At 40.4% G+C, this 17,031-nt stretch overlaps 1 protein-coding gene across 2 annotated transcripts in view; it reads left to right on the forward strand.

The window, feature by feature from the left end:
* ZDHHC8 (zDHHC palmitoyltransferase 8) overlaps positions 1-14,725 on the forward strand; it is a 119,696-nt gene extending 104,971 nt beyond the window's left edge. For both annotated transcript variants that reach the window (XM_076352804.1, XM_076352803.1), the window contains 5 exons: positions 232-364; positions 1,269-1,386; positions 2,104-2,213; positions 5,168-6,204; positions 9,105-14,725. In XM_076352804.1, the coding sequence (XP_076208919.1) occupies positions 232-364; positions 1,269-1,386; positions 2,104-2,213; positions 5,168-6,204; positions 9,105-9,276 (1,570 nt within the window). In that variant the 3' untranslated portion in view covers positions 9,277-14,725. The remainder of the gene's footprint in view (positions 1-231; positions 365-1,268; positions 1,387-2,103; positions 2,214-5,167; positions 6,205-9,104) is intronic.
* The last annotated feature ends 2,306 nt before the right edge of the window (positions 14,726-17,031 follow it).

Here is a 17,031-nt window from a genome sequence, read left to right on the forward strand (position 1 = left end):
CAAAAATTACTTGGGTTTTTTAATGCATCCTTTCCTTTTTGCTCATTAAAAAAACCATTGATCTTTTTATTGCTTTTTAATTATTACATCCATTGAAATAAATGGAGTTTGCTTACCTAGATCCTGACACATTCTTAAATCATACCCTGGAAGCAGGATGATTTTCTTGTCTCTATGCCTTGTTCTTAGGTTATTGTTTATTTTAATGATGACTGTTGAACAATTAATCAGGTACATAGTTGAGCCCAAGAAAAAGCAAGCTGTGAGTGTGAAGCCTCCTTTCCTCAGACCTGATTTATCTGAGCGACAGATCACAGTGAAGATCAGTGACAACGGGATCCAAGCCAACCTCAACCGGAGCAAGGTAAGGCAGCCTTCAAGCGCTGCTTTTGAAGAGCATGGATTGAGCATTATCAAGCCTGGGAATGAGTTTGTCATTGAAAATCTCTTTGAGATGATGCATTTTTTGGAGAAAATTATAGAGGTTGAGTCTTTGTCGTATACTTCATCCTCTGAAAGTAACCCAGGTTCAGTAACAGCAGCTCTTGATCCAGTAAAAGCCCTTTTTGCAGCTCTATAATAGAATGCCTCTGGGCGTCTTTTGGAAGAGGTGGCTGTTCTTTGCCATAGTTACTTTCTGTCCCAAGAGTTGCCACCTCGTGGTGTTCAAATTAATTTTAACTAACATAACACTGTGCAGGAACCCTTGTACCACCAGGTCAGCTGTTCTACTTCAAAGAAGGTTTTGAGCTTCCAGACTGCAGGAAGACTTGTAGTCCAGTGAAAGGAATATTAGCTCAGAAGCTGAGTTCTTTTCTCTCCTCTTCTTTTTTCAGTTTCTCCTGGCATGAAATAGGGAGAAGGATTTGTTTAGTCATATAAAAAGCAGTGGAATCAAAAGAAGCCACCTTGCAAGATTTTTGTGGATAGTTACTTGTTACACTCTTTGGATAGTTACTTGCTGAGAGCTGCTTGGAAGGTTGCTGAAAAATGCTAGAAAACACCATTGTCTTCTACCACATATTAACTAGCATGATGATAATGTTATTTAGCATGCCAAGTAGACTAGGATAGTGCATTTAAAATTATACTGGCTTGTTATGTCAGTGCTAATTTTACACATGACAGTCCTTGTCTGCAGTGGATGCTAAATCATGTTTGTCATTATAGGTATAGGTAGCTCCTGTTCTGTGGTACATGCAGCACTCTGACATGTGCTGTTATTTAACCAAGTTGCGGGTAATGATTGATTCTTTGGTCATTTTCAGTCTAAAATTAGCCTGGAAGGTCTGGAGGATAAAAGTATGGATGTGCAACCACCTCTCCCACCCAAAGGAGATCCAAGCAAGTACTCTGAGCTAAAAGGGCAGCTGGGGACCAGTGAAGGTATAGTTGCATGATCAGTGTTTTATTTTTATTAATAAGAAAATATTTCAGCCTCTTTAAAAGGCTTCTGGTATTCTTTCAAAACAGTAATGGGATCTGGGTGAAGGGTTTTTTTCTATTTATAGGAGTTCTGAGCTAGGGGAATAAACAGCAGGAAAGGGAGAGAAAAGTCAGCTTGAAGAGGTTCATTCAAGCCTAGGTTGGATATTTCATATCAGCTTCGCAGGGTTTTTAAACGCCTTCTTAAATTTTTAATCAATTTTAAAATGAAAAATATCATTTTGAACTAAAGAATCAGAAATATTAGCATGAAATGCTTAGGCATTACAAACTGAATTATTTCATTTATGAAAATGTGAAATTAAAGCTTTGATACTACTAAAAATCTTCTTTTTTTCAGACAAAACTAACAGTTGTATTCAACCCAAATATCTAGTATTTCAAATTATGACAAAATTACTACTCACCAAAATATGTCACCCCACTTAATATGTTATACCTTGTTTCTTCTTCTCTTTAGATTGCTGGTCTGCCAGCAACGTACTGTTATTTCCACAGGGGCCCCATTGATTTTGGTGGAATTCTGCACAAAAGTACTGCAAGTTTTATTCTTTCCAGAACAGATCTGTTTGCAGAGGACCATGGATAGCAAGCAATTAGGAATGATAGCTTTCTGTCCACACGTTTTAATAGAAAGGTTTTTTTTTTCTTTTACAGAAGGTGGCCTTTCGCCCAAACTTATCAGCCCTCCTACACCTGCCATGTACAAGTATCGACCGGCTTTCAGCACCAATCCCAAAGTCCACTACCATGCTACAGCTGAGCAGGTGAGCGAGCCTGGGAGAATCTGCTCCCAGCTAACACCGGGCAACATGGACCTGAGGATAAATTCACCGCAGGGCTGTAGTGAATGTCAGGGTGTAAAAGTAAATAACAACACTTGGCATTGTTGTGCGATAGTGTATATTTTCACTATGTTCCTTATGAAAACATGTCTGCTTTCCCAGCTTTCCTCTGTTGAGCTTGACACGTCTGTCCTGCTGACAGGCGTGCACTACTGCTTTACCAGTGTCTCAGCCTGATCCTGAGATGCTGAGAAGTGTCACCTCCCATTGGCTTCTCCTGACATAGGTGCCAACTCACATTCACTTCAGAGGGAGCTGGGCATGCTTAGTGCTTTTCTGGATCAGACCCTTTAGCCAACAGACAACATGTTCGGTGATTCCTTAAGATGTCAGCTTGCAAAACAGAAGGAAGTTTTAAAGCATCCCAAGAGATATTTTAGTTAAAATTAATGGAAGATTCCTCATGTTTGACCTTCCTTAGCACCTTCTCAGTGCATTTGGGTTATATGGGGAAAAGAAACCAACTTCCTAACACTTGGCATCATTTCCTCCTGTCAGGAAAACTTTGAGGTCAAAACAATTAAAGAGACTTGCTCTGGAATTTTGACTGTTTTCTCTTTTGCTTAGGAGTTTTGAAACAGTTTACACTGTTTCCTTTGGAAGCGGAGTGCAAAACTAAGCCCACTGCTAATAGGCTTGTTTTTCTCGCTTATTTCTCATGGATTTGTTGCAAATATTCCTTGGCCCCCCAGGACCTGAGTACAGCAGTTTGAAAATCACTGGTCTAACTTGTATATTTGCAATATGTATCCAAGTCTTCACACACCAGTGGAGATACCCTTAACACAATGCAGTTTTCTTACAATTAATTTCATCAGGTCCTCCGATGTCACCCCTACAATAACAAGAAGGGGGTGATATTAGTAAGGAAAGGAAAATACGTTAGAGAGAGATAATTGACTGCGGCAACACTGGAATAAGACAGACTGTTCCTTAAATGGTGAAGAAAACTTTTCTAGTATCCTTCTTGTTTTGAAAAGAAAGATGGTGATAGATGGTGGAATTCCAGCTACCACCAAATTTGGGTTTTAGTCTTACTGCAGTAATTGTAAATCTTACTCTCTGGATTTGTCCACTTAATGAAGAAAAGATCGGCTTATGAAAGGGAACATAAGAACAACAGTGTGTTGTCACATCCTATCATCTTCACTTTATTACATGAAAAATAGCTTGACATCCAATTCAAAATATTCTATTTACAGGCATCAGCTAGCAATTTTGAGCTGCGTAAGCAACAGTGTTTTGGGTCATGATGCCAAAATTCAGAGACTCATGGAAGGCAAGCTTGTTTTCTTCATTCAGTACATAGCCATAGATGCAATATAGATACAGGATAGGTTCTGATTAGGCCAGGAGACTGGGCAATGCTGTGAAATGATAACAGGGTACAGCATCTTCACTCTGAGGGTTGCTGTTTCAATCCTAACCTAAAAAGATGTTGTTGCTATAGACTGACTGGTGTGCGTACAATCAGCTTTGTGTACTTGTTCAATTTTATAGTAGTCACAACTTTCTACTAGTCAAGTGGGAATATTATAAAAATGAGTTCACTTGGCAAGCTGACAGGATAGCATGTATTTGTCTGCTAAGCCATATCTAAATATAAGGTACAGAGGGAAAGAGGTGTGAGGAATATCATGTTGTCTCTTCTGTATCAGTTCTTCAGCCTGTCAACGTAATTCTGCTTTTGAGCAGTGAAAGCTGTTAGGAAAGAGGGATCAGGGCACAAGGATAAGTAGCACAAATATACTTATAAGCTATGTCATTGCTCTCTCCTCCTCCTTTACAGGTTGTCACTTGGTCTCCTTTTTGCAGAGAAGGCCAAATTTAGCACATGCTCTAGAAGATAGTGAGCTGTTTTGCATATTTCCCTATCTTCTAGCTCAAAGAAGAAAACTTGAAGAAAAATTCAGAATAAAACAGATTTTTGCCAGTTAGGCTTTTTTGGATAATTTTCCTTTAAAAGAAATTACATAAAGAACAAACTGCATTGACTGCATTTCTGATTAAAGATGTGACTGATACTAATTCTTTGTTTGCAGAGCCAATGTAGCCAATTTATTGTGCATTATGGCAAACTCTTCCTTAAAAATAATAGCAAAAATTATTTGCTTAGCACAGAATGGCATTTTAAGTGAACAGAACTGTAAGCAATCTTTCATAGAGTAAAACAAAGTGAACTCCTATCTGTCTTCAGTGCACATAAATAAATTATGGCCTGTGTTTCTTTCTCTGATGCGGCCACTCTCTCCTACACAAGCAATAAAAAAGAGAAAATTGCTTCATTTTGTTGTCTCAATGGTGGGGAAGGAGCCTCTCTGCTTTAATTAGGCTTAGGTGCTTAATTCTGAAGACCTATGACCAGAAATTCAGAATTACTGAATATTCATAGCTCTGAGTAAAGTGGATAAGAGTGTGCTGGTCCCCAGTGTGTTGGAATGAAGCGTAAAGTATTTCTGACTCAGCACGCAAAACCAGACATCCCTCAACTCAAGAGCTATTTGTAGAAAACTTGAAGTGAAGTGCTTTTTCCAAGGGCAGTATTATCAGATTACAATCTGATTTACCTTTACTGAGGTTTGAGTCTCAGTTTAGGTCGTCTCTCATTCTGTTTTTTCAGTATCCATGTATTGACATATCTATTACTGTCAATATTCTTTAGCAGTTACTATGAATAACTCCTCCTTGCTTCTAAGGTGCTTATCCATAAGGTGAACAGGAGTTAGGAGATTCCTTATAATGAACCTGTGTCATAGCTGGGGCTGAGAGTCTGAGAGAAGACCTCCAGCTCTTTTCTTCCCGTGCACTCACCACGGAGAGCAAACCTGTACTTACATATCATTGGCTTCTGTTTCTCATATTCACCTCTGTTTTAGATCACCATGCAGGAGGGACACAGTCAAGGGGCTCTGATAGAAGAGGATGGCAGGAGCCTTGATTACCAGTCCGAACCCAGCTTGGACGTTCCCAGCTACCGGAAGAGCTCCCTCCACAAGACCTATCAGTCTTCCCCACTCCAGTTAGATTCCTTTGCCATCAATTCACGATCCCTGAGCCTGAAATCTGCTGGCAGGAGAGGGACAGACAAAGTGCCCCTTCATCCAATAAAGTCTGAAGGGGCGGCTTCCACCCCTTACAAAAGCATCTTTTCTCCCAATTCCCTGTCAAACAGAAATGGGAGTCTTTCATATGACAGTTTGCTAAACCCCATGTCGCCCTCGGGGAGGAAGTGCATCGCCCATTCTGCGGTCAGCTCCGTTGGGTACCACTCCCCATATTTATCAGCCAAAATGTGCCATCTACGGGGGAGCGAGCTGCAACGCCAACCACCGCAGAGCTTCAGCCCAGTGCTGGGGGGTCCAGCTCCACATCAGCGAGACCCCTCCCCAGTCCGCTATGATAACCTTTCCAAAACCATTATGGCATCCATCCAGGAGAGGAAAGAGATGGAAGAGAGGGAGAAGCTCCTCCACTCGCACCCTGATTCAGTGTTTGCAGACTCAGGTGTCTATGACACCCCTAGCTCTTACAGCCTTCAGCAAGTCAGCACGCTCTCTGAAGACCCACGCAGCATGGCAATGAGATACGGATCTAGAGACAATCTGATGGCTGCTACCAGTTTTAGCACAAGGAACCCTATACTACAGTCCTCAGTGTCTTCACTCTCAAGTGCAATGACAAGAGCACCAAGGACTTCCACAACCTCTCTGCAAGCTGATTTAGCCAATAATAATGTCCAGTCCCATCAAGCACTACAGGGCAGGGTGAGCAATGGCTCCTACAAATCCCCAGGCCACCAGGTCCCATCGTCCCCCACAGGGATGCCTAGGTCACCCTCTTATGGAGGCCCAAAGGCTGTCTCATTTGTAAACACTGTGGAAATTACAGAGGTGCAACCAGTGGGAGCACAAAGGTATGTACTGCTTTAGGTGCTGCTCAGCAATGTGAATCTGTTTGCAAGCAAGTGCAGAGCGCTTCACTGGAGGCACGACCCAGATTACATGTTTGCTGTAGGCCAACAAGGGTGGGAGGTTTGTGGGTGTTCTTCAATTCTGCGACACCCTCATAGCAACCTCATCATCACAAAATATTTGCACATTTGCTGTAACTTGAACTGCCGGTGGTCAATTAAGTTGTAAAAGTCATAGTGATTTAGTGTCTTAGCAGAATTGGGTAATTATTTGCAAGATACGAGGCAGATTATCCCTCCCGTTATGCACAAAAGGGTGGAGCTGTTTTAGTTTGCAGCCTAAAGGGAGGCTGGACCCAGCCATTGCTTGGACACACAGGCAAAGCTGGGATCACAGCATGTGCAAGCATACCCAGCTCTAAGGGAAACGGGCTGAGACCAGTCCTGGAAATTGTGCTTGGCATAGAGAGCTGTGTATTTAGCTGTGTGGAGTGTCCCGTAATACAGAACTGGCGATAAAAGCACAGACCATCTTGGCATTACCTTAGGAGGCCTTGCTGCCTCCTTCCTTTCTGTGAGAAAGCATGGGAGAGAGAGGACTTGCTGTGCTGAGAGCCTGAGTAAGTGGTATCTGAGCAAGATCCCCAGCTGCAGCTTCTGTATGCACTAATCTTTCTTTCTCTTCCTTCTGGAGACTATGGGGCTTGGAAAATTTGAAGAGCTACATGATCCCACTGAGGATACAGTTATTTCAGCCAAGTTGGGGCCTGGAGGGCTCATCACAAATATCTAGGTTTTCTTTGCATCTGGCACTTACTGCATTATACTGTCCTCTGGTTAAGGTCCCAGGTGTCTCACTCCAGTATTATCCAACATTTTGGGGAAAGTTACTGAAATGTGGGAGAACCGTTATTGTAGGTCTCCTGAAGTTTAGTGCTAGCAAGTGTTTCCTCAATGTTTTCAAGTGAATTGTAGTTCTTAAGGTGATTTGTCTGCTGGTGGAAGATCTAACTTTCAGGAGGTAGACAGCCATTTTTTCCTCTTCATATGTATTAAAGAAGCAAGTCTACTTCAGTGAAAGAAGACCTGTGGACTTTCTTTTGCCTCTCTGCCCTCTGAGACCCGGATGTGTCAGCTGCTGCTGTAGGAAAGATGCTAATATGAAAAGCTGTTTGCCTTTTCTTAGTCTCTGGTTCTTGGTTATGTTGTCAGCCTGTCGGTTCCACTGCTTTTACATTGTGCTTGTTTAAAATGTAGAGCCTGTAAATTCACTTCAGTTCAGCTCTTTGAAGTAATGAAAAATACAGTGTCCGGCAAAAGTGGTCTAGCTATTAAAATAGCTACAGATCCCATCAGATGTTAAAGAAAGTTGCAGACGTATGATACCGTTGCAGAGGATCTTCTTTACTGAAGTTCCTAAAGTCAAGTCAAGTACCTAGATTAATAAATAAATAGCTTAATAAACTTGAAGTTTTTTACCTAGTGAAGTAAATCTTCCACAGGCACCCTGTGCTTTATAAACCTAGCACATTTTCTCTGTCAGTAACACTACAAATGTCTTTCCCTTCTCCCCTTTCCCCTAACACTCCCCAGCTCCCTTCTGCCTTGTTTCAGGAGGCAGAATTCAGGAGCACTGAATAATTTTATAATACTTTGGTGAGGCAAATGTAGGATTTGGTCCCTGCATATTTCGGCTGTTTGGGGATACAGCAGCATTTTATGAAACGACACAATCTTTTTTTTTATATTTATGTATGTGTGTTTTGCTGGTTCAGAAACCCACAACTCCGTTCTCTAGTGCAAGCACAGCTTAAATGCATAGCAGAAGCCGGGCTGGTGTGAGCTGATGGACCTGCTGCTCCAGCTCCAGGATACAGCTGTCAGACCAGGTTGCCAAATAAACCGTGCTTTTAGTTTTGGAGCTATTCTGAGCCTATCAAGAGCTGTGTAAAAGTCTGGGGTAGTCTGTTTTGTTTTGCAGACACATGTAAAGAAAGAAATTGCCTTTTGATTACAGTTAATCCATCAAACCCTCTGGCCTCCAGAAAAAGTCAGGGTGGTCTGAAATAGCTCAGGCCGCCTCGGTTTGCAGGCAGACAGAAAGTGTTCCCTTCTGGAAGGTATTTCAGCCCTCGGTCACTGCTGTTGGCAGGAGTAAGATGTGAGAATACAGCAGACCCCAGTTGTACTGGGACTTCCAGAACATACACAAGTTCTTTGGTAGGCTTTTATCTAATTACTTTGTCAGTCTTGGGGATGAGACACATTAAGCTTTAGTGTGTAGTGGCCTAGATTTAAAAGATCTTTTGAGGAAAGCCTGTTGTCCATGCTCCCTGGCAGTATGTCATAAGAAAGGAAATTATTTTAAAGAGTCCATCCAGGATATGGTCTTTAATTACAGGCATCCTAGAGTGCTTCCTGACTTGATTCAGTTTGTGTCTTCTGTCATAATGAAGTCTTACGCTTCACCTCTCATATCTTTCAGAGATGAGCAACATAATTTTGTTTAACTGGATATTTAACTGGGAAGTGTTTTTTCTGAGTATTTTATTTCTGACCGTAAGACACAGTTTGGCTTGAGGTCAACAGTGGTGACAATGAAACCCTCCTGTGTCCTATAAAGGCTTATACAATTAGTTTGGTTCAACAAAGCATTTAAGCAAGTAATTAAATGAACAAATATTACTGGGGTCTGATCCACTAACCTAATGGCCAAATGAATTCTCTCATTTCAGTGGCTTTTCATCAAGTATATTGGCTTCAACCAGGTTGCTCCCATGCTTGAACATTTTGCAACACTGGGACTCAGGGTTACAGGGATAATTGTTTATCCTGAATGAAGCCATTCTGCTATCACGCTTTGGTCACTAACATTGCATCTTTTGGTATTTCTTTTGATGCAGGGATGACATGCAGTTGAAGACACCTCACAGTAAAATAAATGGACAGCCAAAAGGAATATCCAGGTTGGGCTCAACATCAAGTTCCCAGGGGACACCTGTCAGCCCTGCTAGACACTCAAGTGTTAAGAAGGTGTCTGGAGTTGGTGGAACAACCTATGAAATTTCAGTGTAAAATAAAATTAATTAAAAATAAAGAGCCATCCACTCAGCCAGCCATGAAGCTAGGAGCACTGTGAAGACTCAAATAGCAACAAAGAAGGAGCAGCAGCAGCCGACCACTCTCCTTTTCTTGTTTTGGGTTTGTTCTGTTTTCATCTTTCTCTTTTGGCCAAAAACCAGCTGCAGCCTTATTCTTGAGGGAATAAAACTGTACAGTCCATCAGACCCTTCCTGAACTGACAGGCAGGAACTGGCTACAACCTAACACCACAACCACAGAGCGGATTTCTTTTGTGCAAGAGAGCACTAAAGCCATTGTGCGTGTGTCTGTCCAACAAACCTGTTGTGTACCAGTTGTGCTGTGAAAAAGTACGGTCAGTCCAGGATCATTCAGTTTTTCCCATGCCCCTTCCCAGTTCCTCTGGCCAGCGATGTGTCCGGCAGGAGTCAGAGGCCCAACTGCTGTTTTCCTACCGACGTGGAAAGCAAGCTTCCTGTGCTGGGCAGTCTGCGTGTGCGAGAACTGCTCTGTGTCCCCCAGGCGTTGCAGGTTGGGTTCCTCCTCCTGGAAAGGAGCAAGGCGAGGGCACTTGGGCCTCAAACGCCGTGTCATCTTTAAAAGCCTCCCTGCTCTCTGGTCCCGCTCTGATGGGAGTGGGAGAAAGGATAGCAACAGCTTCTCACTGTCTGCCATTCGCCTCCCTGTGTGTGAAATATTGTGTGTGTGTGTGTGCGCGCGCGTGTGTTCGTCTCTCATGGAAAAGGACCGCAACACCAGTAAGGATCTTCCACTCTGACCTCTTGCTCCCTCTGGTTTTTAAAGGCTTCTCTGACTCGGAAACAAAACCAAGCAGATAAAAAAGGAAATGTTTAGATGGGAACATATTTTAAACAGCCGTCAGCTGCTTTCCCTGCACCCTCCTTATTACCTGTTGGATTTAGGCAATAACATGGTTTACTGCCTTGCCCTGGTGCCGTCTGTGTAATCCTGCAGCAAGGTTGTCATGATCTGTTGAATTTACAGTGTGTGTAACTGAGCCAAGCGTACATCTAAAGGATATAAATTTTCTGTCTGCCTAATTACTAGCACATTCCCTCTGATCTTCAATACTGTTAGACAAAGGATTTTCCATTTGGGTTTTTTTCCCCTGGGGAACAACTTTTTAAAATAATATCAATCAAATCTATTTAACATTCTGAGGTTTCCTTTTCCTGTCTCCAGAAAACTGCATTTACTTTGTTGGATTTAAAGACAACTTTACTATAAAAAACAAGAGAGGGGTGCATTACTTTTGTCACAAATATGAGGACTCTGGCAAAGCTAATTTTGGGACAAATGGAATTTTTTTTTCTTTTCTCCATTCCTTATCTTCTTTTTCTTCCCATTCAATTACCACCTCAGAAGTCAAAAGTACTGAGATTTGGACCAATGCTAACTAGCCAGATCATGTGTGCAATTAAGAATATCCTGAGCGACTGTTGCCAAAGTCACTAAAAATGATTATTTATCACTGAGCCAGTCAGCATACGAAACCTTGACTTCCCACCTGGCTCTCCTGGTGAATAGTTTTGACTAGAGAGCTAAATTCATCATCTTTCAGGATATTTGTTTCAAGGGGTTGAATCCTTTTCAGTCCTTGACTGTAATGGAGAGCTCTCCAGATATTTGTTAGCAATTCAGAATGTGTTGATAACATCTTACTTGTTTTCATGTACGTTGAGATTAATTATTCCAGAAGGCAAATATTGACCTCAGTTTTGCCTGGTTAAATTTTATCTTTTGATTTGATAAATCTTGACATCTGCTGCAATACATGCTTATTATGTCCCTTGTAGATCACATCATTTTTTGGAGAGGAAGGTTGAAGAGAACATGAGAAAGTTAATAATCTCTCTGTGTAATGCTCTATGTTGCCTGAAGGGAGAAACCTGGAAAGCAATGCAGCTGCAATAGGCCAAATTTATGAGAGAGTGAGCTAAAAATCAGTGTGCATTTTATTGCCTTGATGATATTTTAAATGCCTACTGTAGGGACATTGCAGAGCAGAGAAGCAATAGTCTTTCTATGCAGATTTGCTCACTGGCATGTCGAATATTGTCTTTAGTTAGAGGCGCCACGGTACCAGAAAGATGCTGGCAAACTGGATCAGGTACAGATGGAGCAATATATATTAAAAGACTGGACAGGCTGGCTGATGAGAAGATTTAAAGGGCTAAAAACATGTCACTGGCTAAGCAATGAAGCGGAAATTGAGTATCATAATTTTACAAACACATTAGTTAAAATATGTAAAACCAAAGGTAAATCAAAGGGTTGTCACTGGTAACCAATGGGCTACATTTAGAAGGGGGCAGAAAAGATGGAGAGGAAGGGGCAGTGGAATAGTCTTCCAAGGCAGAGTATTGGAGACTATTTAGGATGGTCAAACTATGTTTGGACAAGTCATTAAAAAAATTTCTGCAAGAGGTAAGCCTGCAGGGACAAGGGGCTAGACCAGGTGGCCTTACAGATTTCTTCCATCTTTAACTATTATTAATCTGCAACTCTACCCTGATGTTAACTCGTCAGGAAGATGCAGTACTTCCTAAAGGACTGGAATTCACTCTGGTGCATAGAGTATCACAAGACTTACTTGTTTTTAAAGTATCATGTATGCCATATGTAAGCCCTGAAAAAGAGAGGATATGTGACACACTGAATTTGGGCTAGGGAACTAGGCAAGGGCACATTTTATCATGTATCTTTGAATACGTACATGAAATTCATGCAAGCAAGGCTGAAAATTTGCACCTGTGTAATATTTGAGATTTGCATCCCAGTGATGCTCCACTTTGATTGTTCTTTCTCCTGCATTTATAAACAAAAAAGCTACTGAGGAACTTGAAGGGCCAAAGAGCCTTTGAAGTTAACTACATTAGTTCATGAGAGAATTTCTCAGTAAGACTAAACACAGTATTGTGTGTATAAAGCACTAATATCCAGGGTTATTTTGACATAGTTCATAAGGGGTAAGGGAAGAAAGAATGCACTGTGTCATTACAGGTTCAGATGTAGGGATTATATATTTTGTGAGTAGTTTTGCCCACAGTTGAGAGACATTCAACTTGTTAATAGGTTTACAATGGTACCAAAGTCTTTTTTTTTTTTTTTTTTCCTTTTGAGGTTTGCATATAATTCAGTGCACATAGCCTGGAATAAATTATTCAAATCTTCTGAAAGAATAATCTAAGCAGAACTGTTAACAGGAGATTGCATGCAGCAAATCCAGCCTCATTTCCTTCCAAGGCACTGAACCTGCAGCTATTTTCTCATAAATGTAAGTGTCTGTTTCCATAGCTCCTGTTGCGGGACTGGGGACCTATTTATTAAGTCTAATTTTGGAGCACAATCCAGCCCATGTTAAAGTATAGTTCTTCAAGCAGTTTACAGATTAGCAGTAAGGTTCTACTGCCCAGATAGTCTCAGTTTTTACAGACACTGTAGGCCAAATATTCAGCTGGTGTAAATTGGTGTGGCTCCATCAAAGCTCATTTAAGTGATGCTCATTTACAGTAGGTGGGGATCAGCCATGAAAATCCAGCACACGTTAACACATCTTGTAAAGTAGCTTCTTTATTTTTGTCATGTTTATTTCATGTTTCAGAAGTCTTAAATCTTTTCAACATGTTCTTATTTTTAGCTGTGGATTGTATTACTTATTTAAAAAACAGCAATAGTTTTTGTTTAGTTTATGCATCAATTTTCATTGCATATTGCATTTTATTAGCCGTTCGTTCTCTGTTCATACACTCCCATTTAGCCTCCAGGTTTTCATTGTAGTACAATCTGCCTTGAAAAGTTGGATCTCTGTATCTTTAATTGTATAATATATTGAGTATTATGAAATTAAATGTACCTTACTACATGGGTGGGAGAGAGAGGAAATATTTTTACTTGAAGCCTTAATATTTTCTTTTTTTACTACTTTGTTTGTTGACCTCATAGGAAAGTCTGAATAGCAAAGACTTTGAAACTCTGGGCCAAATACTGCACTGATATACAACCAGCATTTGGCCCCCTATGTCAAAACTGGATGCAGACATAACCTGAAGTGAACAAGGGAAAAAGCCTCAGGGTGGCATATTTTCCTGAAGATCATTAATACAGTCTCAAAATGTGTCTGTAAGCAAGTACATTAAAGAAGTCTTCAAGTCTTGAATTTTTAAGAAAGGTGATAGCAGGAACTGCCCTAATATCTTACATTTGCATTTTCTTTTTAAATTGAACAAAACAAAACAAATATAGTTACTTAGTTTGGTTAAAGTCAGCTCTAAGGGTTGCACAGAGCTATGTGTTAGTAGCCATGTGCAGCAAATGAACTGTGTTGTGTTGCTGTTCTAAAATTGCTAACCAAGCATGATGTTACGTCAACTTGGCCTATGATAATCACCTTATGGGTGTTATAATGGACATTCCTCAGATGATGCCTGTTCTCCTATAAGCCTAATGTGGAAATTGCAATGTGGTTTTCTTTGGACTATATCTGTGGTCCAGACTAGAGAGAGAGAGAGAGAGAGATATTCAATATTTTTTTTGTGTGTGGGAAAGATGGGGTCAAGGTTGCTGTCTCTGACAGTCTGGAAAGTTAATGTCGAACCATTTTTATGGTCTGTATTTCACCTGTTCTGCCACCTTGAATTGTTGGAATGTATCCGTGCAGGCTTTGTGGAGCTCTGTCTGTAACCTTTTTTGTGGCTCTCGTAATACATATATATTTTTTAAACCTTTGAGTCACTTCAGTATTTTAAAGTGTCTGGTTTTCCCCGATGAGTTACGCCTCAGATGCATTCGTTCGCCGAGATGGTTCATGGTGTGCTGCCCTTTTCCACTTCCACTTGTGCAAAACATGAACTGAAACAGTAGAACTGGAAAGACCAGTTCCAGTGCAAAATCTGCAGGTGACAAAATAATAAAAGAAGTGATTGCAGGTTAAGTCTCATTTTCGAGGTGCTTATGGTAGAGCAGAAAATATGCTGTCTTTAAAAGAGTGTCTCCTAGTTGTGACCAATGGATCATGCTTGTGAGGCCACAGTAAGTGGTCCATGAAACAACACTAAATGAAGTTTTCTATACTGTTTTTTATTAAAGTTGTGCGGTTAATAGGGATCCTGTGGTCTCACACAATTGTGAATCATTGCTACAGAGTAACTGTGGAAAAAATGTTATATTGGTATTTGTTGAAATGTTCTGTCCAGCATATCTGGATTTATACATCCCAAAGATACACAATTTTTAATCTATCTTCATCTATCTATCTGTTTCTAGTCTTTGAAAATATGTCCGTTTGATCTGTAAGACTGACTTATAACACACACAGTTGCCAAGCCCTCCTAACAGCAGCTGCTGCAGGATTTCTGATGCCATAATTTGCATATATAGGGTAATTACATTAAGCTAGGATCCATTCAAGCATGCTCATTATAAATGCCAGTCATATTTGTGTGCTGTCATGTCTTCACATGGCAGAGATTACCGTATATATAAAATGGCCAAAAATGTAATCACCAGGCTCCATTGATGTTGGCTGCATCAAACAGAATTATATAAGCTCATGATCTGTTCTAGTACATTTTATTTAAAGACATCTGGGCTTACAGCAATCTTGGCTTTCCTCTCTCTAAGTAATGGATAAATTATCCAAGTTTGTATTCAATTCTCCATTACTGTTTTTTTTTATTCTGCAGGACAAGTTTCAGTTCACATTTTGGAACATAATAAGGAGAGACAAAGGAAACTATTTATACAGGTGAATATATCTTTTAGGAGAGGAGCAGTTATATAATAAATAGATTAGAATTACTGTCAAAATAGGTTTGGTTGATCTTGTCACAATAACTTGAATTTTAAAGTCAGACTTATTTCACAGCTGATATTTCTGTAACCCTGAAACATTTTAAAAATGTCTTGGTTAGACATTTCAAATTATATTAAGAAATATGATTTACTTTTACAGATTAAAAACAGTGCTAGAGAAATGATGGTACATTTTACAGTGCCTTATATATATGTGTGTATATATATATGTATATATATAATGCCTATGTGTATATAATGTGTACATAACTGTGTACATATATTCAAGTAAAACTAGTTACAGGTGTCCCTATCTGATGTATTTTAAATGGAACTGATCTGTGTTGATAGGAAAAAAAACCCCACGGTTGTATCAGCAGCAAAATACAAAACCAAAAATACTTACTAAAACACAAGGAAATAAAATAGACTGGAAACTGTTTCTGCCAGTGGTTATGTTCCAGGCCACGGAAGACTGGTAGGTAGACCCGCCATTTTAAGGGATATTCAGAAAGAAGGGAAAGCAGTGATGGAAGCTTGGAGAAAGTGGAGAATATGTAAGAGCATGAGGGATGCCTGAGAGCACCCCAGTGCTCTGACCTATAAAGGAGAGGTGCAGGAGGACGGGATGGGCTGTCTTTCAGGGGAAGCTGAGACCTTAGACGAACCATCAGAAATTGCCTCACACAAGTGGCCTTGAGAAAACTGGCTCTTGGCCGTGGCAACAAGGATCCTTCAGCCCCACTGGCATTGATGGTATTTCACCAATTCTTTCAAACGGGCAAACTGATTCTTTCCCCCAAAGTGTTTTGTTTTTCTGCCAACAGGGATGCAATACTCATGACTCTAGCTAGATATGGAACAGGGACTTCTGCAAAGCTTCAGACAGTGGATCTTATCTAGAGAGAGAAAAGTGGCATCTGTGGAAGAGACTCTCATCTCCTGACTGTAAGGAAGATTATTCATGTTTCCTTTCCCTTACAAATTATTTCATGCTGTGTTGCCATCCTATTCACCTTTTATACATGCATCCCTTGTGTGGATTTTTCAGACAGTAATTTTGCCATTTATTTGCAAGGAATATAAAGCACTGACATAGCCTATCCATATGCTATTAGATCTAGAATATATCTGGCCTGAGATGGACAGCATATGAGGCTATGTGAGCACTGTGGGCAATGCTGAGGTTTACCAATATTTCTAGACTGTGTTAAGATATTCTGTCTATCCACTCCTCATTAATCAAAGTAATAATTTCTGCATTTGTGGGCATAGGCCAGTTTGATCAGATTATATGGCAGAAGTGCACAACTTAACTTACGCAGCAGATTCTGCCAGTTCATCAGCTTTTCTACTTTAGTTGCATTTTAGAATAACAGGGGTACCACAAGTAAGTCTTGTATTTTAAAAAATATCCCCTTTCTGAAATAAAACAATTTTACAACTATAAGTAATTCAAAAACCTTCCTTTCAGCAGACTTTGTGAATTATCTGCCATGTAAAAACCATGAGGGCCATATACTACTTCCTAAAGATTATTTCACACCTTTAAACTCCTAGCCTCCACGTGGGGCTTGTACTATCCATCTATTTCTTCAATATGGGGTAAGAACAGGATTTTCAAGGATGTATTTGAGCATTGTCTGTTTGTGTGAAACCCTCCCACTGAACTCAGTGGTAACTGAAATAAATGATGGGGAGGATATGTCTGATTAGCTGGAGAAGGGTCAGTGCCTGGAACACTTCAAGGGAAAAAGTAGCCTTCCATACAAATGAAGAACTGTTGTTTAGTTAGCACTGTTGTTTTGGAACCAAAGCATGCCCTTGAGTTTGGGTTCAATAAATCATGTCATTACACACAGTCAGCAACGAGGACTCAACGTAGAGGTTTCAACACCAAAATCACAAGCCTTGAATACTTGAGATGAACACCTA

This window comes from Aptenodytes patagonicus, chromosome 15 (assembly GCF_965638725.1).
Source record: "Aptenodytes patagonicus chromosome 15, bAptPat1.pri.cur, whole genome shotgun sequence".
Classification (NCBI taxonomy): Eukaryota; Metazoa; Chordata; class Aves; order Sphenisciformes; family Spheniscidae; genus Aptenodytes; species Aptenodytes patagonicus.